Source organism: Folsomia candida, unplaced genomic scaffold (assembly GCF_002217175.1).
Source record: "Folsomia candida strain VU population unplaced genomic scaffold, ASM221717v1 Fcan01_Sc021, whole genome shotgun sequence".
In the NCBI taxonomy this organism is placed as follows: domain Eukaryota; kingdom Metazoa; phylum Arthropoda; class Collembola; order Entomobryomorpha; family Isotomidae; genus Folsomia; species Folsomia candida.
Genome location: NW_019091213.1, coordinates 1,365,768 through 1,387,212, shown reverse-complemented (window position 1 = coordinate 1,387,212; position 21,445 = coordinate 1,365,768). Strand labels below are relative to the sequence as shown.

At 38.4% G+C, this 21,445-nt stretch overlaps 5 protein-coding genes and 1 long non-coding RNA gene across 8 annotated transcripts; 5 read left to right on the top strand and 1 right to left on the bottom strand.

Annotated features, from left to right (window-relative positions):
* The first annotated feature begins 833 nt into the window (after positions 1-833).
* Positions 834-4,414, top strand: LOC118438474. Its single transcript, XR_004836820.1, has 2 exons — positions 834-1,138; positions 3,536-4,414. It is a non-coding gene; the product is annotated as an uncharacterized LOC118438474 (long non-coding RNA).
* An 814-nt stretch (positions 4,415-5,228) lies between these two features.
* LOC110858379 (protein krasavietz) lies at positions 5,229-8,642 on the bottom strand. The gene is made up of 9 exons (XM_022107144.2): positions 8,467-8,642; positions 7,355-7,632; positions 7,108-7,290; positions 6,912-7,033; positions 6,584-6,827; positions 6,422-6,502; positions 6,214-6,352; positions 6,013-6,135; positions 5,229-5,937 (listed from the first exon to the last, which is right to left on the bottom strand). The coding sequence occupies exons 1-9, from the start codon at positions 8,525-8,527 to the stop codon at positions 5,915-5,917; spliced, it is 1,254 nt and encodes a 417-aa protein (XP_021962836.1). The 5' UTR covers positions 8,528-8,642; the 3' UTR covers positions 5,229-5,914.
* A 487-nt stretch (positions 8,643-9,129) lies between these two features.
* Positions 9,130-14,186, top strand: LOC110858428 (mucin-19). 2 transcript variants are annotated; one of them, XM_022107207.2, is made up of 7 exons: positions 9,130-9,453; positions 9,672-9,832; positions 9,926-10,617; positions 10,740-11,031; positions 11,118-11,150; positions 11,236-13,331; positions 13,437-14,186. In XM_022107207.2, the coding sequence occupies exons 2-7, from the start codon at positions 9,693-9,695 to the stop codon at positions 13,853-13,855; spliced, it is 3,672 nt and encodes a 1,223-aa protein (XP_021962899.1). In that variant the 5' UTR covers positions 9,130-9,453; positions 9,672-9,692; the 3' UTR covers positions 13,856-14,186. The 2 variants fall into 2 exon arrangements, with proteins under 2 accessions (XP_021962899.1, XP_035714712.1); XM_035858819.1 differs by lacking the exon at positions 9,130-9,453 and having other exon boundaries at positions 9,699-9,828.
* An 820-nt stretch (positions 14,187-15,006) lies between these two features.
* On the top strand, positions 15,007-17,100 carry LOC110858564 (homeobox protein Hox-A4). Its single transcript, XM_035858821.1, has 4 exons — positions 15,007-16,491; positions 16,567-16,706; positions 16,780-16,802; positions 16,873-17,100. The coding sequence occupies exons 1-4, from the start codon at positions 15,720-15,722 to the stop codon at positions 16,958-16,960; spliced, it is 1,023 nt and encodes a 340-aa protein (XP_035714714.1). The 5' UTR covers positions 15,007-15,719; the 3' UTR covers positions 16,961-17,100.
* Positions 17,101-17,280: 180 nt separating this feature from the next.
* Positions 17,281-18,182, top strand: LOC118438453 (putative malate dehydrogenase 1B). The gene is made up of 3 exons (XM_035858766.1): positions 17,281-17,415; positions 17,613-17,816; positions 17,877-18,182. Exons 1-3 carry the CDS (start codon positions 17,281-17,283, stop codon positions 18,180-18,182), a joined length of 645 nt encoding a protein of 214 aa, XP_035714659.1.
* An 85-nt stretch (positions 18,183-18,267) lies between these two features.
* Positions 18,268-20,280, top strand: LOC118438460. Of its 2 annotated transcripts, none has more exons than XM_035858773.1 (3): positions 18,268-18,411; positions 18,482-18,635; positions 18,792-20,280. In XM_035858773.1, exon 3 carries the CDS (start codon positions 19,054-19,056, stop codon positions 19,753-19,755), a length of 702 nt encoding a protein of 233 aa, XP_035714666.1. In that variant the 5' UTR covers positions 18,268-18,411; positions 18,482-18,635; positions 18,792-19,053; the 3' UTR covers positions 19,756-20,280. Both variants share the same exon structure in this region, with proteins under 2 accessions (XP_035714666.1, XP_035714667.1).
* Positions 20,281-21,445: the final 1,165 nt, after the last annotated feature.

The window sequence follows — 21,445 nt, the reverse complement described above, 5'->3', positions numbered from 1 at the left end:
TAAAAATTGGGTTCAAAATCTTCCAAATTTATTTCGTGCTTGTTACATTACTTTTGTTTGTTCACCAACCGCATACTGCGTACATATTAAAGGACGAATACAGAAATATCTGTAATATGTTTAAGAATTGCGGAATGTTATTTGAATTGGGAAATGAAGCAAGGTTGTGATCTAGGCGCATCAGTGAAGCAAGGACACAATTTTTGTGTATTTAACAGGTAATCAGATTATACTAAAAGTGATTTGGAGATAAACCATTATGGGATTCTCTGTCGCGTGTGGTTTATTTGGGGTCGGTGCATAAAAGGAAACTAGGAAATCATATTAAGAAATCAAGCTATAGTTTCCTGACTAATTTCATGTTTTATATTCAATCTATGTATGTAGCTCATTGACAGCCCGCTATTCCTAACCCTTGAAAAATAGACGAAGAAAACAAGGGGACGGACGGAGGTGAAACACGGAGAAAAAAATGTTCTCTTCTGAGAAGAAAGAAGGAAAACGCAACGTGGTTCCGGTCTCAGTTCCAGTCCGTCCGTGGATCAGCAGATGGGATGGAAAAGGAAGGTTTACAAGTGCCTCGAGCGAGATCCCAATATTCTACTTATCGGTCGGAACTGGTTGCATTATTTGGTCGTTTGATCCCCTGCATCTCGTAATATTGCACTGGTCCCGGCCTTTTAGTACGGATAAAGAATCTCCCTTCGCATGCTGGACCTACGTCAAGCTCTCTGGAGTTGCTCCATACAATTCCTATCAAAAAGAGAGGAGTAAAAATTTCAAAGGTACAGACAACAAGACGACGGCGGCGGAAGGGTGGGTGGGTGACAACAATTGAGAAGAAGAAGGTTCCTTCACGTTTGATATACAAAAGGAGCGTGGGTCGGAGGAAGTTCGTCAGTGAGGTTGAGGTGCGCAGAGAGAAAGGACCATGACGCGATCCGGAGGACGACTTCTTCTGGTGGAACATCATCTCATCCTTGGAAAATGAGAATTAATCGGAGGTTGAGATTAGTGCACTCTTTGCATTTTAACAAGTCAAATTGCACTGGTCCCGGCCTCCCATTAGTTTTTACGACCATCATACACATCCTCACCAGAAGAAGAACTTATTTCACGTGTGTTACAGTTTGATTTGGTCAGTTACTTATGACGTGCACAAAAAAGATCATTTTATTTTGTGGTTTTCCGTGGATATTTTGTGCGTCTTGTTTTCGTGCTCGCTCTCATTTCTTATTACTTCTTCTGCACTATAAAAACAAAAGAGTAACGCTGTACTAATTTTCAATTTGACTTTTATTCAATTTGAACCAACCTTCTGAGACGACCAAAATTTAAAGTCTCCCGTCTCTCATCATCATCTGCTTCCTTGCAGAACTAACCAGATAAAAACTGTTTTTACCGAATTATTCGTGGGAATCTTTCTCATCATCGTGAAACAATGAGTCATGATGATGTTTTTTTCTCTCTCCTTGTCCTTCTTTTCTAGCTAATCCTTAAAGTAATTGCGCAGTCTCTTATCTTCTTGATTTTTTGGGCATATGTATTGTTATGCAATAGGACAAACGTGTCACTCATTCATAAATCACACACATGATTACCATAAAATTTACCATCAAGCATAACCAGACAACAATCTGCTGTATAATATGGAAAGACGAATTCAAATCATTTTTTAGTCACCAGTTTGGTAATAAAAGGCAAACCTTTCCTTCCTCCCTTGGTTGTTGTCTTTCTCTCGGTATATCAGCAGAAAGATACGGTCACCAAATGGTGAACTACGCACCAAGAAACGGTATCAATTTCCGTTTCTAGTTTCAAATTTACAAGTTGGCGACAACTTTTTTAAAGTTACGTATATACACAACGTTAAAGTGAAAAGGGAGCAAGACTGTGGTGGCTTTTTTTATGGAGGACGCTTCTCTTCTCTTTGTTCAAGTTACTAAACAAAAGTAGTACGAAATGACAAAATTGTAGCAAAAAATTGTAAAATTGCGCAGGATGTTTTGCAAAATAAATACAATTTAGCTGATGTCAATTTTTAATTTTTACGAATTTAAAATAAGTATACTGACAATTTGAAGTAATAGTATCAAGTTATTGCCTACGACTTGTAGTTTTACCACATTTTCATAAAACTGTCTCAAACTGATATAAATCAAAGTAAATTGGTCATACAAGTTGCCATTCACCTTTTGCATTATTGGCTGCATCCAATATACAATTGGCCCAACTAAATATTTTACAGATTCGGTTAGAGATGCACTTCTCCTTTACAGGGTTTGTGCTTAAAGTTGGTCCTTGTACATAGTTTATCGTTGGGTTGTTGTTCTGTCACCCAACCAGACATCACATTCTTAATTCAGCTCTCAGTCAGTCTCAGTGAGACTGTCTCACTCAGAGGCAAGAAGACTTCAATAATTCAGTAAAGACGAGGAGCATGCGAGAGAGACCTTTAAGTGTAAAGGTGTTTTCCTTTCTGAATAGGACTGGAAGGGCCCACACCAACCACCAGCGAGCTGAATAGGAAATAACAGTTGTAAATCTTGAGAATGATTCATAAAATAGAATAAATAAAATAATGAAATAAAATGCGTAGGGTCGGTCGATCCCCATTTCAAACCGATTCAACAATGAGGTAACAAGGTTGATGCCGTCCTGAACGGTTTGACATCGACGAAGCGAGCGAGGAAGTTTTGGTTCATATAATAATTCAATGTTACGTCGGTCGGTCGTGTCGTCTTTCTGGCTGAATTTCCATCTCCTTTATTCAGGCCTCTTCTCCTTTCCTTTCGGTGAGTTCACCTTCTTCTTGTCTTCCACATAAATACATGCTTCTTCTTGGTTGGTAAATTGGATTCCGAAATGTACAACATGCAGCATATGCCAGGTGCAGCTGCTCCTTAAAATCCAATAGTTTCATCACCGACAACAAAAGACAGATTGGTTGGTGTACCTCAAAGTAGGAGAAAATTTTCAGGTTAGATTAAGTTGGGCAGCTTTATTTCCTCCCAAGAGAACATTTGTAAGGGTCCCAGGCACAACGTTCAGTTTCAGTTTGAAGGATCTCTCGAAAATACTTTTAATCGTGATGGGCACGCAATCCATACTCGTACATAAGAGTTCGATGCATAGATGTTTTCGATGATAGTGAAGATCTGGGTTCAATTTTTAATCCCTTTGGGTGATTTTCTCTGTAAAAATTCAGGAGAGCAAGCAGATTGCAAACTTTTAGTAAAATCTCAACTAAAAGAAGAAAGTTATGTATTTGTTACGTACAAAATCCGCTTCAATCTATGGAGAATCTGTTATTATTATTGCTTACTTTACTTACTGCTCGCTGTAAAGGTAATCTTAAACTGTTTGTTAAAAGGCTCAAACAAGTGAAGAATGGATCTCGTCTCGTTTTGGGATGCAATACAATCTACAAGTTTCTTACGGCTGAAACGAGACACGTCCAATTTCTTTCATCTTTTTTTTCCTTTTCTCTATTGAATATTGTCATGAATTGGTTTTTTTTTTGAGTTCTGAATAGAAAGGAGATGGACTACGGAAGTTCGGGGTGAATGAAGTGAAATGCTGAGTTGACACCTGGACAGACTCAGAAACCTGGACCTTTTAACTTTCTTGCTACCTCTTAAAGTTCTGTGTGCATTGAGGAATCCAAAATTATGTATGATGCTATATGCTATGGCTTTCTTATGTAATCTCACATTTTAATTTTTAAATGTGCTCCTCAGTCAACAGAAAGGATGTTTTCATATTCTTTCTCTGCCAAATAAATCCCTGAAATCTTCTTAATGACCCAGCTCCTCCCATTAATTCTTACTTTTTATCCATGACCTAACTAACCTTAAAGTGGAGGTGTATCTAAAGAATTGAGAATAAAATCCTCATTTGAATGCGTAACCACAAACTTGTATTTAATATTTACGATTTATTTTATATGTCGTATTATTATGGTAAGTTAAAATCATCTTTTCTTCATTTTACTTACGCTCACAAGACATGCTTATCAGTTTATGGATAACATTGCATAGATATAGAACATTTTTGTTATGTAAGGAAACCGTCGAACGGATATTAATCAGCAGTATAATACGAACCCTCCTTCTGATGGAGTGGATCTGTTTTTTAAAGAAATGGTAAAAATATTTTACTTCAAAAGTAGTCGGGTGGCAAGTCATGTTCTTCAAATTGTCGTCAAACGCTAAACCACCACCACAAGTCGTTATTAGATTAAATTGTATATTTAGCAAATACATTGAGTAATCTTAACTATTATTATTTTCAATATGCATCATTCAAGTCGATGTCATGACCAAAATTATACCAGGCTTAAGGTCCCGTGATGAAGCAAGTTATCATCGAATTTCATGATTTTATATGTATGTATATACTGTTGTATAAGGAACTCATACTCGCAAAGTTACACCGATGAACTGTTACATCAAATTACGTAAAACAACTTTTTTTTCTGAAGCATGAACTAATAAAATTATTTTAAGATGACTCAAAAAAATATCGTATTTTTTCTTAATGACGATTAAAAATGGTCGGATTTTTTTGATTTATGTAAAACCACAGGAATATCGGTGAGGAATCACACCATCACCACCAATCATATACTATTAAATTCTTGTCCAAAAAAAACGAACAAGTATTCGAACCCAAAAGTTGACTGCGTAAACAATTACTAATAATCACATGCGTAAAATGTAGAGTGAAATATTAATATTGTAGTTAATTATATGAAAATTGAATTGTAGTGATGAAGCATAAAGCCTACAGTGGAGACTTCATTTAGCCCGAGTCAGGGACAGAGTCCGCCTCTAAATTTTTGTCCGAACTCGGACTATTACTACCCCAGTGAATATTTGTTAAATATTGGACTCTTGGGACCAAATTTTTATTTACCAATCTGGCAATTTCTGAAAATCCGTATGAGTCTCACTGGTGGAAAATTTTCAAATTTCACCTCGGAAATTTTCACTACGAGTCATTAACAATCTATTTTGAAATTTTGGTTCGAACCACTAGTTAACCACTTGACCGATTTTGCCCTGTTGAGGTACATATTTAAACATCAGTTCGTTAAAATCGGTTTAGTGGTTCGTCCGCTAAGCCCACACACACAGACATACCGGTCCCTGACTCGGGCTAAAAAGTGGATTTTGATGAATTGTTTTCAGGTATGTGGTCCAACAATTACTATAAAAAGCACACCGTTTGTTTTGTAAATTTTAAGAACATTTTTGGAACTGTATTATGTATGTTCATTTTTAACACTATATATTTACGTGTGTATGTAAGTTAAGTAATGTAGAAAATTGTAACGTAATCATAATCTTAAAGTATAAGTTAACATTTATCGAATCGAACTCGGAGAACAAGGTGTCTTACATATTTTAGCACATCAATATACGAAACGAATTGATAAGATCACTTGTTGAAATTACATAATAAGCATTGTCTAATTGAATGAACCTAAACAAATTAAGGATCAAAGATGATGAATAATAATTACAGAATTGTTCTTTTTTCATAATCTTAAAATCCTGAGTTTAGAGAGAGAGAGAGTTGTTTATTGGAAATTTTGAATGAACGGATTAGTAATTTATCAAGTAGCTAGCTCTCTCCTCTGTACCCTTTGTATTAATTTGTTTAACCTGTATGATGATTTTTTTTATGAATCCGATAAAATCCGATTTAGTTTGAACGACGATAATTGTAGTGATGATGATGGATGGATGGACAACGGATTTCAAGATCGATGTTGAATAATTTTACTGATTTGATTGCAGAGTGTGTAGTGGAATCAACAGTTGTGGTAGTGGTACCAAGTTCATCTCAAGGATGGTATGGGACAATGATTGGTAGAGATGAAAATTGAAGTGGGATTTTATTCTTCAATCTAATCAGAATCTGACTCAGATTCTGAAGGAAATGTAAAATATAATTAACTTAATTTGAAGCAAAAAGTTAAATGACAATTGGACTTAAAAATCGTACCCTCCTCGGCACTTTGGAGCCACTCGATAAACTTTTTCATTTGCTCCAAGAAGACGCTCTTTCCCTTGGATGAATGAGCCTCCTTATACCATTTCATGATCGAGTCCTCGGACAAAACATCGTCTAAGAAAATGAGTCGAAAATTTCATTTAAAAATAATTTCACAAATACTTGACCAGTTAAAATTGTCTTAAGCCTCACTTTTGTAAAGGAGCAAGATAATTTTCTGGAAAACCTTCATAAAGTTCATATTGTCGTAACAAAACTCTTGAATGCGCAAGATCAGGGTGAGCTCGGCCTTTGGGGTTGTGCTAAATGCTCCCAAAAAGGAGGCATAGTTCTAAAGACAGAAAATATTTTGATTATTAGTTCAGATATAGATATCAAGAAATCAATTTATTATAGATACCTTAATGTGCTTCAGAGCTTGTTCAGCAACCAATTCTTCCTTTTTGTTCCATTCAACAGCAGCCATAAGTGTTCCCCACACCTGTAGGAAAATGTAAAACAATCAAATACAATTCCAATCAACTACCTTACAAATACAAATCCCTGGTGTCATCTTTCTTACAATAGTCACAATTTCGTGCTCCGGCAAGTTATTCTTGGTTGAATAATCTTTTACTTCAGCAATGATGTCTTTTGCCGCTTTGCCTTCATCCAACGCATCAGACACGACCTTATGCAAATTCAGTTTCATCTCTTGGGAAGCTTGGTTCTTCTGGAGACGGACAATTTCAGCCAGATTCCTCTCCTGGAAAACACTGTTGAAGTACTCGGGAGTGCGCTTGTTTGAAGGGAAAAACTCCATCATCCTGCGAAGTGTTCAAATAGAAAATGCTTGGTTAGCAATGCATGTCATGAAGGGAGACAGATTTGATTATTATTAAATTGCATACTTCGACTCGAGACCACTTTTCTTCAAACCTGAAACGACGTTAGAGACACCCTTCTCTTGCTTCCAAGTTGTAAACACTTCCAAAATGAAATCAAGAGCAACGTTGTCCTTGACAAGATGTTCCTTAGAAGTGTGAATAAATGGATAGCAATTAGATCAATAAGACCATTAAACCAAAATATTTTCACTAAGCTTACTTGTCCAACAAGAGCCAAACAAGTTGGGGGTAAAGAGCCGTTACAAATCCAGAGTGCCGTCATTCTTGCCAATTTAATCCGATCTTCATCCGAATACCTCTTCATGTAAGTAAACACCTTTTTTATTTGTTCTTGAAATAGTTTTTCGAGGTACTTGAAACGCCGCGTCAGTTTGAGGAAAACCTAAAGAGAGATAGAAAGAAATCAAGTATTGAAATTTAAGTTACACAAGTTAATTTCAACGGACTTGTTCTTGTAGGCGAAGAGCGTCGATGGTGTTCTCCGTCGCAAAGACGGAGGCCGGAGCCAACTTATCCCCCTCGGCTGGAGTGACCCCATTGGGGCCAAGAATGCCCCCCGCGATTAAAACATCAAAGAGGGTTTCGCCGTAGCGTCGATAGTCCAGTTTCGTTCCCCCAGCCCCATCCAAAAATTTAGAAAGGGCCTCCAAATCCGTTCCAGCTTCAATTAGACCTTGTAACAATTGGTCGCGAAATCCATTAACATCAAGTTTTTCCTTTTCATCTGCAATTAAATAAAAATTAAATTAATTACCAGTTTGCAAAACGTTAGCATGACTAATATAATATATGCATGATCGATATGCTGGACTAAACAAAATATTCAAATTATAGAGTCATATTTCAGTTGAGTTAGCAAAATTCCATTTCATTCATCCATATTAAAATAATTATTTCAAATTATAGTGTATGCAATACTTTTTAAGTCAGTAAGTACATATTATATGCTCATCAGCATATTCTATACACAATAGTCAACTATGCCATAACCATTATAAACGAACTTGAAACTATTTACGTAAGCTTCTTCTTTTTGACAATTAGCTTTCTTATCATCAGTTTTTAAGCCAGTCTTCCTTATGTATCTCTCCACTCTCCTTGTACATTTCCTATCATCGTTTCTCTTTGATTATTACTTCCAAGATAAACCATTAAATCCAAAGTCAAGAATGAAGGTCATCAACAACTAACTACAGCCTAAGCCTAAAGACAAACTGGATGTTATACAATTCTTTTTAAGATTACAGAGCCAATATCATTCCGGGAGACGAACTTGACTCGATCATTCACACCAATAACAACCACCACACAATAATTCATGATGACATCATCTGCTGCTGCTGATGAGTGATCATTCAAAACGACACAATACAAAAGAGAAATCCTTCTTTTCCGCCTGTACAACACGTCTTAATATCTCTTAAAGTCATATCGACTTTCTTATCGTCACCTCATAAAAAACAGAATTTGTAGATAAACTCAAACTCACTCTTTTCATAACCACCGTTATTTTCACAAAAAATAAGACAAAGGAGGAAAACAGTAGAAATTTTCTTACCCCTTTTGCGAGTTTTAATTCGCTGCCCAGATAAGACAGGTTTCTCGGTTTTTTGACTCATTCAAAAATAACAAAAATTGATAAAAAACTTAAAAATTGACTGCGTATCCGTTCGCACGCCGTTCTGCTCGCTGCAATGTCGTGGCTCGAATTGAATCAATAAGTGAGTGAGGAAAGCAGATAGAGAAGAGCGGAGCAAAAGGATGATGAGATGGCCAAGAGAAACCAAAAGCTCGCGTCATTTCTCATCCCCAAACACCAAGCACGCCTCCACGCCCACTAACAATAATTCTCACTTTGCACTTGCACTACTCTTCTTATCAAGGCACCGATCGGATTACATTTGTTATTACTTTTATTAGCAGGATGTAATTCTCTTTCTATGCTTCGTAAAAAGTTTCAGATTTCGCATGCGATGAATATGAATATGAAGGATACTTGAGAACTAACTTCCGTCAATGTGTTTTTATACCCATTTGCAGTTGGGGTCCGTCCATAAATTACGTAACGCAAGAGGTAAGGCATCAATGATATCGTGCCTATGTTACACATGTTAATGGGGGGGAGGGTATCTAGAAAATCGGATTTTTGCGTTACGTAATTTATGGACGGCCCCTTGTAACTCGACATTTTTGAACAAAACTAATCGTGATCCTTAAATTTAACTGCGGGCTGTAAAATATGCCTAGATATCATCCTTACTAAAAAATCACTGCCAAAAAATACTTTCTGCAATTCCATCTGCGATTATCAATCTAGTTTTTATCGATGTGTCGACATGTCCAATTTGCGGCTGTTGTGAGAGCACTCAACCCGAGGTGAACGGCGCCACCCTTAAATGTTAAAATCCGGCGAAAATTATTAATTGTTGTTCAAATTCAAATCAAAACAACAATAAAATAAATACAGTTAACTAATAATATAATTATAATAGTTCGTGGAGACGATAGATAACAACATATCTGATAACGTTACTCTTGATAAACGGTAATAACATTAAATATTATTTGGGGTTAAAAGAAAAACTAGTAGTCGTTTATTTTATGTTGATCAATTTTCAATTTTGCAAATTTATTTATCGTGATTGCAAGAAACGAACACGAAACCGGTGATTTATAAATGTTGACAAAATGTGTTTTATTATTGTGATTATGCTTAAGATATTTATCAGTGATAATATAACACATTTTGAATTAATTTTTCAGGTTTTCAATTTCAAAATCAACATGAGTCTTGCCAGAGGACGAGAACGACGCTCCGGAGCAGGAGCACGAATGGCTCGGCTTATCAACGAGGAGGAAGAAGATGAATTTTACGCCACAACTTACGGAGGTTTTGAAGAGACTGAGGATGATAACGAATATAAGTAAAACTTAACCATTTCATTTCATTAAATAACACAAATAATGGTAAACTTTTTAAATGTTAGCATAAAAAATATGTATGTATAATATTACAGGCAAGAGAAAGAAGAAGACGATGTGGTAGATTCTGACTTTGATATTGATGAGGACGACGAGCGTATTTCTGACGGAGATGATGAAGACAAACCAAAACGTGCAAAACGACTCGTAACCAAAGCTTACAAGGAACCAACGACTAAGAGATCGGGTCCAAAAAAGAAAGTCGTAACTCAGAAGAAAGTCAAGTTTGAAAAGAGGAAAAGAGAAGAAGTTGACGCTTCCGAGACTGACGAATCGGAATCAAAAAGTCCAAAAGGAAAATCTCCTTCAAAAAAGAAGCGTAAAGTTGTTTATGAAGATGATGACGATGATGATGATTTTGATGATCTTTTTATACCAAAAAAAGAGAATGATGATGAAGATAAATCAGATGATTACGATAATCTTTTTATACCAGCACCTTACGATCCATCTAGCAAGAAAAATAAGGCTACAGCGAAGCAAGAGAAGGACAAGTCTCCAGCCAAAAGTGTGGCTGGGACTAGTTTCTCCCCACTCCGGAAAGCTGTCAGAACTTCAACCACTTTGAAATCTGTGGAGACGAAAAAACGGGTTCAGGAAAGACAAAAGGAAGAAGATAAAAGGAAAAAACTGTGGAGAGAGAGACAAGTTGACGAGATAAAGTATACGCAGGAAGAATTGTTCCAAGAAGCCAAAATTACCGAGAAAATCAACTTGGAATTTCTAGGTAATTTAATTATAATTACTTCAGTAAACACATGTTGCACTCAACTTCGTATTCGGTCAATATGTTTGTGCTTTATAATTAAACATGATATTGTAAACAAGTAAACGTGATATTGTATGCAGAAAACTTTAAACGAATGGAATTGGAAAAGAAAAAGGCTAAGCCATTCAAGAAAGGTCCAATCGTTCCAATGGTTCGGTACCATTCCTCACTCATGAAACGTTACAAGCCAAAGGAGGAATTTGAAAATAAGAATGTGGAAATGCTCGCAGATTCCAAACGGATAAAAAGAAAGGACGATGTTTATGAACGAACTTTTGTTTCTTTCAGCCACGTTCCAATGGCAAAGGATACATTTGCTCAATTTAAAAGAACGAGGAAAAGGATGCCTCCAAAATTATGCACTCTGACCAAGTACGAATGAAATAAAATAATAGAAACATGTGGAATGATGATTGATTATTTCGAATTCGAAATAATGAGATTCTTTTATTGTGCAGGATTAAAACTCCCTACTTTGATCCCGTATTGAGGTAATTTTTAGGTTTTAAATTTATTTTTGGCAAATTTCATGGATTTTCATCATCATTGAATATAAATTTATTTTGGCACTTGTAGATCTCCGTATTACAATGCTGATATTTTCAAAGTATTGCGAGCCGCCTACAATCGAATGATTTTTTTACGTGGTGATCGAAGAAACAAATTTGTGCGTCGATATTGTGAATGGTTGGAGAGGATGCATCCTCAGATCTACAATAGGGGGAATTTGGCTACTAACAAGACTCTTGCTGCACAAATAGGAAGTGCTTCTACTGAACAACAATCAGATGACAATGATGGTGAAGCAGAAGAAGAAGCAACAACTTCAACTTCAACAGCAGTGGTTAAAGCAAAAGGAGTGACGCCAGCAGATTCTGATTCATCTGACTCAACCCCATCACCTGAGAAAAAGAAGAAACCTGTGAGCAAAGGAAATCCCGGAGGTATCAAAGCCAGCACCCGGACCAATCTCAGGAAATCTGCGTCAAACCAGATTTCAAATGGTCCGGATGAGAAGCACAGACCTGCAGGATCTTCTGCTGCTGGTCACAAGGGGTCAAAGTTTGGTCGTTTACCAGTCAGATCAACATACAGGCCACCAGCGAGTAGAGTTCGGCCGTTGCCTAACGTCATTGTTAAGCCTGTACCAGCTCTTCCTCCCCCAACCGCTGTGAAACAAACTAAACCGCGTGTCATGGCTAAACCCAAGGTGAAAGTTGCGCAGGTAGCGGCTGCAACCACGGACAGGAAGATGTTAATTACTTCTTCTACTCTGGTTACTGCACCTGCTACTGCTTCAACTCCTAATATTCAGATGAATGCAGGAATAAATTCCAACCAGCCTGCCCCCATTAGAACATACGGTTCAAAGTCAAAAATTGTCCCCTTCTTGGCTGAGAACACAATTTTGGCAAGTGGAGGTGGAGACTTGACACTATCTTTACCTTCTACTACCACTACTCCTGCCACTCCAACTCCGGTGGAAATACCAACGCTATCAGCAGCTGCTACTACAATTATTCAACCAAATTCAACCATGCCCACGTTGAGTAATCCCCCGAAACAGGTCGTATTTAGTGGGAGAAATATCGCACGATCCTTAATGGTACAGACTCCTGTACAATCCATTTTAAGCAACCAGCAGAATCAGAAATCAACGCCCATTCTGATTAGAAGTTTGAATCCTACTCAAATTCAACAAACTCAGTCAGGAGGAGCCGGAGGAACTACTACTGCCGTTATTCAAACTTCTTCGGGGGGGATTCAAATCCCAACTTCTGGAATGCAGTTTACCGTTGGACCTGGAGGTAGCCCTGGTTTTGCTCTTGTGAACATCCGAGGAGGATTGGGCGGTATTCCGACCGTCCTTCGAGGAAATGTTACTCAGAGTTTTACTGGGAGCCAAGTTGTGCGGTTCCTTCAACAGTCTGGACTCCTCTTGCAACAACAGCCTATGGCGGGAGGACAAGCCGGCCAGGGTGGAATATCCACTGTGAATACAACTCTCCCACTTACTGTACGACTTCCAGTGTCTGCTGTTCAAACCGTACAGTCTTCGGGACAACAAGGCAGTGGTACTGCTGGCCAAGTAGTAACAATGACAAGTTCATCAGCTGCCGTATGCAGCACTGCTTCCGCAATAGTGGCCGCAAATAACACGGTTCGTTTAGCTGCAAGATCTGGAGTAACCGGAGTCACACAATTTCAGCTCGTGTCAAGATCGCCCAATACAATTGTGAGTACTGGAAGTGGGGGGACGGTGACAAGTACGAGCACCGCGGTCGCTAGAACACCGATCCCCGCTGTGGGAATTAGTATGGCTGGGAATCGTGTTGTGAAACCTGGCACAGTAACCACGGCCAGTGGGATTAGAGCAGCTACTATGACGGCATCACAATTGAGGTCGGCATTAGCTGGGGGTACACATGCTGTTATTCGGGCTCAGGGAAATATTGGAAATATTACCACTCTTAGGACCGCAACAGGACAAAATATTGCTGGAAATGTAAGAGTAAGTATTCCCACGAGTGGTGGTGGTATGACGCGAGCTATCCTGACACAAGGAAGTTCACCACGAACTGCGTCGGGAATGTTGAGACCGGTCACAATTGCAACGGCTGGAATGAGACCCCTTAACGCCACTGTCAGAGCAACCGTATCAGGAGGACAGGGTTAGACTAATTAAACTCTAACCATCTAAACCTTAATGCGTATAATTCATCTTTTAGCAGAGTGTGTGCATAGAATGCAACCTGATATGTTTATTTTACTTTCAGTGTGGCAAACCCAAACCGTGAGTGGAGGCACGACCGGTACTCGACTTGTAACAGTTCCGGTTACCGGGGTAAGACCCACAGCGTCGTCCATGGTTGCCAACAACCCCGGGGTTAGAATTGCTCGTAGACCTCTTCCACCTGGGACAACAACGACCACCGTCCTAATGCCCGTGGCTCGAATGCAGCAACAACAACAACATATTCTGAACCCGTCTCCAGCCAACGTTAATGTGACCAATAACACTCAGTTACAACAACCACAAACTCAACAAATAGTTGTGACCAGTAGTGTAGTAGATTCTGTGACTTCCACTCCGTTGACTGCGTCAGGTGGTGGGTCAGATGTCAATGTGATTGCGAGTAATTCCGCAAACTTTGGCAGTAACGAATCTCAAACTCCTTCTTCAGGAGGACAGTAATACTATTTTACAGTCGCAGTATTCTTTAACTGACTACAAATAGTTTGATGTTCATAATTGTGATATTTAATCATATCAAATATTCAAAATAATATCGTTGCTTAATTTATAAAAATTTCATTCTTTTATTAATATATCATGCCCAAGCTAAATTCGACAGTTTATCATCCTCTCTATTTTTAACCTAGTTGTTTATTATTATTGTAAAAATTCTTGTTTTATTTACAAATATATTATGATGTGGGCTTAAAGCAAACGTATGTATAGCTGAAGGGAAAACAAATAAAAGCACAAACTGAAATACATGAAATGCATTTCAGTATAAAATGCAGAGACTTTGGTATAATGATATATTTGCATAGCTCACCATAAGACGACTCCTGTATGTACTGCACACTCTATCACTTGTCGCAGTTAACCAACATATATTTATTTCAGCGAGGAATAAAATAATAAGAATTTCTCACTTTTACTCGATATTTCCGACAACCCCGTCAACGCCGTGGCATCGGGTGACTGATGAGCCCAAAACTATGTTTTCTTTCCGTTGCTTGATGAGAATTCCAGATCTAAAATTGTGCTGCTGCTCTTGGTCACGCCAAGAGATATTTTTCGTCATGTGATGATGATATGATGAGCAACGGACGGAAGGTCGAATCCTTTTATTTCTTTGCAGATCTACTCGAATTTTCATAACCACAAAATAAGCATTTACATACACATCTCTAGTTTTGAGGACTAACTACGTCCACGTGTAGGACATTAATAGTGGCAACCATGGAACAAGATGTAGATGTAGGTGGCAACAAATATAACTTGCGGCCATGCATCATATTATTTGAGATGGATATGGGTTGCAACATTATGTACAAGCTGTTTATGAAGATTGGATAAATTCTGCACCTAAAATGCACAAATTAGATTTTTCATTCACGAACTTAGATGCTTGTGCTACAAATAGTATTTGCATAAAACCAGAGCAGAAGGCATCATTCAGGGAGAGAAATATGTAAGTCTCATATGAGTCTCATTTTCCTCGTACAAGAAATAATTATTTCTTGTATTATTAAGTAGTCAAATTCATAGTTTTACAATTGTAAAAAATATTATATTTCTTGCCTCACCGGACCCATTTGTAGAGTTCAAAGTATGATCAGCATATTCTTTGGTAAAAGGGACGACCAGATAGAGTTGGATTTCGAAAAATTTCAAACGTCTGAAATTATTGAAAGTCTAGTGAGATTTATTTGTATCGTTCGTACTCTAAACAATCGAAAGAAATCGAAATACTTAATCGTAGGTATTGTGCGCCAATTAACCAGCAATGCCATTCATAATTCCATTCAAAAACTGTATGCTGCCATTCTGCAGTTTGTCTCACTTCATCCACTTAAATATAGGAGAAGGCGACAAGCAGTCTGGCTGAGACACGGAGACTTTTTTAAGAAAAAGGTCCCTTACAACTTATTCATGAGGAACTTAAACTTTAAATCACCATCTCGTATTTCATTTCTTCCATGGGATATCCCTGCCCACTTTTAGCTACCGAGTTGAGCAACCAACTTTTACTAAAACTTTTAGCCGTGGTTCGGTTAGTTTTACTTGTTGTTTTAAGGGTTCATGTAACAAGGAAGTAATAATGGGCCCAGTGTGGTGTGCGGTATGTTATCCATTTCATTCATTCATTCATTCATGTTTCAGTAAAGAGCAGCCGAAAAACTGGAGGTGGTCAAGTCTCAACTTACTTAAAAATCGGTTCAACATAAAAGACATATCTCCCAACATTTTACGACTCAGTCTCGCCTCAACTGGGACAAAGTTAAAACCAAGTTAAAAATTTGACACTAAATATTTTACAGAGACGATGAATTCCTACTCCTCTTACTCGTCATCGTCATCCTTGATGTCAACCCCACTGGGTGCAGAAACCCCCCTCAGCTACACCTCCCCCTACAACTATCGTCACGACTTTCCTTCCCCCAATCTCGCCTATGACTGTTCCGTCATAAACTCAGAATCGGACTCGTCACACTTTGGGGAGGAAAGTTCCTGTCTAGCGGACGACGGAAGGTGCACCAATGCCAATCAGGGAACAACAGTGTATTACACGATTGACAATTCTTGGATGCAGAACGAAGATAATTCTCACCTTCCCCAAAACAATAGTTATTACGACGAGTACTATTCCGATCAGTACCACCCACGGGCACATCATAATCATTTTGGAGGGTGGTGGAACAATAATAATAACAGTGATGATAACAACAATATTCATAATGTGTCGTCGTCGTGCCGTTCGTCGTCTTCTCAATGTCAAATTATTAGTGGAAGTGAAAGTGTTTCGGCGGAGCAGGTCAGGATTGGAGATGGGAATAGTGATCCCAGAAGTGGGGCAATTGAGACAATAATTAATAAAAGTCGGGATAAAGTTGTCGGGATGGAGAATCACAGTGATTATTATAATCAAAGGAAGGCAAACAATATGCTACGCCAAGGAATTGTTGTGAATGGTCAATCATCGTCCGGTTATCAAGCCTCGGATTCAGGATCGACAGAATCAACTCAGTATTTTGGGAGGATTTGTGGCGATTCTGAGGAAGCAGATTATTGCAGAGATGATGATTCGAATTCCTCAGGTATTTACTTATTTACTAACTACGTAATGCTACACAATAAATGAATCAGTAGTTTAAAACGCAATTTTATTAAAGATTCAAAGGGTCGAAAAGAAAGGACTGCTTTCACTAAACAACAAATCCGAGATTTGGAGAAAGAATTTGGAAATTCTAACTATCTAACGAGACTTAGACGATACGAGATTGCCGTGTCGTTAGACCTCAGTGAAAGACAGGTAAATAAATACTCAAAATATTCCCAAACTTAACAATTTACACTAATTATTTAAAATTTATCATTTAACAAAGGTCAAGGTTTGGTATCAAAACAGGTTCGTGCACTAATTTTTTTCAAAGATAAACTTTTCCAGAGTAATTTTATATGGTGTGATTTTCTTGCAGACGAATGAAACACAAGAGGACAAAAGGAGTCTCCAGTAATACCAAAGGAAGAAAGGGGAAACTATCGAGTAGCGATTCATCAGTGTAATTAATTAAGTTAGCAATACCGATAATAGTTTTTTAATAATTTCCCTTATAAACATTCTTAATCTCTCGTTTTAATTAATTCTATTAACTTATAGGCTGACATATGTTTGATTTTTCGAGTAATAAATAAAATTAGATAAATTGTCCCGTTGAGGAAGTGAAAGTTTTACATGATTGACTTGATTTTGGGGGTTTGGTTCTTTATTCTGTTGTCGTTTGCACAGTAACATCATGAAACTAAAACTAAATGAATATTTTATTTTCATTTCAAAATCTCAAGAATGTAACTGTTCAAAATCCAAAATCCTACATTGCATCATCATGGTCCGCTTTGACATTGTTGGGCTAAATGACTGCCCCTGGTTCGCGAAAGCTGTCAAATTAGCGGATGAGATTGCTGGGGCAAATCCAAGGGTGGAGTTCCATCACGAAATGCTGGATAAATTTAATTGGCACGTATGTCTTCATAAAGTTAACGCATAATGCGATATACTTTCCAATCTTATCTTAATTTCTCATTACTTAACTCGACTACGGCATGAAAAGTATTTACAGTAAAATACTAATTACATTAAAAGTTAAATAAAAACAAAATGAGAATTTTGCTTGATACAAAATAGAAAGCTGTAATCTTGTTATTTTCACAAATTTAGGATTTTTGCGACAAAATGAAGCATCTGAGAGGTTGGGATGTCCGAAAATCTCCGGTTATTTATGAAGTCCTAGTTGAGTCAAACGGGAAGGCTTTGCTCATTGGGGACTGCAACGATTTTTGTGACTTCGCTGCCATGTACTTTGACATATTTTATGACCCCACGACTACAGCTTTACAAGGGATGACAATAACCAACAAAACGGTAAACCATAACATGAGACACTTCTGCTAAATCTTCTGCAATGCTAAATTATATGTGCAGAGATTCGGACATGGATTCGGCGGTCATGATCGCGGTGACGCTGCCGTGTTCAACATTTCCATTGTCAATCCTCCTCTCAAACTGCTCGAATTGTTGATTGCACAACTGATTTCTCCAATATCGATGATTCCACCCGGAGTGTTGCTGCATATCAAAGTGTTCCAACCTAATCCAGACCACAGAGAAATGGAAGGTCTTTTTATGGAAATTATGGACATGGTTTCACCATCTCTGTTCAAAATCTCGTTGTGCTCGACTCTCGTTCTCTGCTTGTACCATTGCCACCTTCTCATTCTGGTTGAGTAGATTATTACTCTTGTAATTATTACTTAATTTTGGAGTAATTACATATTAAGATAAAATATTTCAGGCAGAGGATCTAAGTCGTGCCGATACTGAAGAAAACTGTGATTGGATTTCTCGTGTAGAACTCAACATAGCAGAAGTCATAACAGCAATAAATGACAAAAGAACGAAAATGTCGGACGCTCGAATCATAGTGGGTGGAAACGGACCACAATGTTATATTGCGGAGGTGAGACTATATCTACTTGTACCATACTTATGGACATAGGACTAATTAGAGATCATGTATACCACTGAAGATGCTGAGGGGTGGGGTCCTTCATACCAGATCAGGTCCTGGTCGAATCGTTGCCTCAGGTCAGTACATTGTTCAGAAGGCGAAGGCAGAGTTGTCCAAAGTTGGGAACGTTCCGGCCGGCTGCATCTCCCGAATTCACGCGTGGGGCTGGCCAGGTTGGTAATTTACAAAAATAAATTCGACCGTTTTACAGTTTTGTTTAAGTTGTATTTTTCCAACGATTAAGTTAGTTGTTCATATTTAAATTTAAATTAACTGTATAACCGGATTCTTGTGATCATATTTTCACCATGCTTCCATTTTCTTTTTAGGCGAGACTGGGGCATACATCGAGGTCAAAGACGCTGTGCTGAAAGGAGCCGAAATCGCAGTTAGAGGACCAGGCGTTGAAATCCCGTTGGTGGAAGTTGCCACTAATTCGGACTACATTTTCACCAAGTTTTCTAAAGAGTTTTTACGACTTCAGGTATAAAAATGTTTGCATGAAGTTTGTCCGTTACCGATAAAGTTTCTCTATTGCGTTAACAGAGGAAATCGCTGAAACACACCTTTCCCCGACCAACCCAGTACCACATGCCTCTTGCAGAAAGCATTTTGAACACGGTGCACGTTTGGTTGTCGAGTGAATCCATGTTGGTCCCCCCACCCACCAGCCCGCCCCACAACCATGCCTCCCCGACCAACAACCAGTTTCCAGACTCCACTGGAGGGGGGCCCACTAATCGACCCACGTCGCCCTTCCGACCGTACTCCCCTCCTTACAGTATTGCCCCGATTTTAAACGTGGGTGTGCCAACCCCAGCAGGGTCCACCTTCCCCGAGGGCACATTCATGGTTCAACCGTCCGTATGCATCAGTGGGCGATGGCAACCGGTCGGCCTTATCTCGGAGGGGACACATGAGACAGTGGTCGCAGAAGTTAACAAACTCTGGGCCGAGAGGGAGGAACTTATCTACCGAGATAAGAACGTGGCTCCAACCATCTTCCCAGATTTCGAAGAGTTGACTCGACCTCGGACTCCTACGGAGAGCAATAAAGCCAAAAAAGTGACAGGAGATGGTGAAGAAGAACCTGAAGATGACGAAGAGGAAGAAGGCGAGGAATCTCAGGTTTTTGAATCCGACCAGCTCCCCAAAGAACAGACCACCAATTATGATACCACTCCAGTTTATCCAAACGGAGGTGATCCCAACGGACAGCAAGCAGAAGAACAACAAGAACAACAACAAGGCTACTATGATGAGAATGGGCAATGGGTGCCCACAAATAACTAGGCTGCCTCTCTCTGGTTATACAAATGTACATAATGGTGGGCTTCCCCCTCAAACCTAATTGAATTTACTGACAAGATCATTCTTTTCCCCGTTTTCTCCAGAGACATAAATCACCCCGAGTGTATTCATCTTCGCCTTTAATCTTTCATTCTGCAATAAAAATGCGTACATAACCGTTTGACTAGGGAGGAGGCACATTCTCGACTATAATGCAGCAGCACCTTATTACCAAAAGCAGTATAGATAGTTACAAGATCAACCCTATGACTTCCTCCATGGGAAACTAATTAAAAAGTGATTTATCTATACGTGATCCCAGTTCACTTTCTTGGCTTCTACATAAGTAACTAAATATGTACAATGGACGATGAAAAAGTGGAACCCTATCTCACTCACTCACAGAGACTTACAGACTATTATCCACGTTGTAATTTAAAGCAGCTTCGAGGAGAAAAACTGAGGTCTAAGGTTAAACCAGCCACTTTTTTTGAAACACGAGACTTCTAGTCTCTCCACAAGCCAGGTCGGATTTGATCAGGCTTTGGGTTATTGCTGCACGCAGATTCTTACACACAGATTTTAAACCGTGATACAAGCATTCGAATAGGCAAGCCTTATATTTAATTGGCATCAATGACACTGCACATTGTGCACTTATAAATACACATGCGTAGCCTGCGGGGCCATGTTTGCACTTAAATTTACATTATTCTCTGATGTCTACTGCTGGTCAGATACTCGTACATAATTAACTGCAGCATATTTACAGATATTTTACTTTCGTTCCACAATATGTAAATACGAATCAACAATATTCTTTGTATGCCATCACACCTCATCACGCTAACAATTCACAATGGTCAATTATGTGTTACTTTTACTTATGCAGTTTGCAACATGAATTGCATTCTCGCTCATTGATAGATATTTTTATTTACAAACAAACATCTCCTGTAAATGATGCATGTTGGAAAAAAATTGCAAAATAAAAATAAACGCAGGCAAATAGCCGTAGCATGCATACATGAATTCAGTAGAAAAAAAATCCCCTCACTTAATGCATTTGATTTGTTTGACATTATTAACCTGTTGCAGGCAGCGTGTGTGTGGTTTGGTTGGTGGTCTTGTAAGTCCATTCAACAATCAAGTACCTGCCAAATGTATGTACATGTGAATAAGCAGTTGTAAAAATAAATTGTGACACGACTGACACAATGCGAAAAGTGAATGGATGGAGGGTTGTTGGATGGAATACTCTTTTGATTCCGTTTCCAATTAACAAATCTTGATTCTATTCAATTGGAAATACCAACAACAAAAATTTATGTCGCAATTACACACAAATCTTTATTCTTTATTAGCGTCCGCTAAATAAACGCTGCATGTCCGAGCATTATTAAATAGTTGGATGGAGGAGGAAATAGGATGAGGAGATGATCAGCATTTATTTTATTTTGGATAATAATTTATACAAATGACTCGCCAGCCGCTAAAGGAGGACCGTACATGGTGGTAATCTTATATTGACAAATTGTAAAATTTCTCTTGCACACATCAATTTCTCCGCTAAATTAGAAGTGGGACTAATTAGCGATGTGAAAGAAAGAAGGGATTATGATTCTTCAAGTGGTTTGGAATAATGTTCAATTTGAATTATTATTATAATCTGCCTCCTTCATCATTTTTTGAA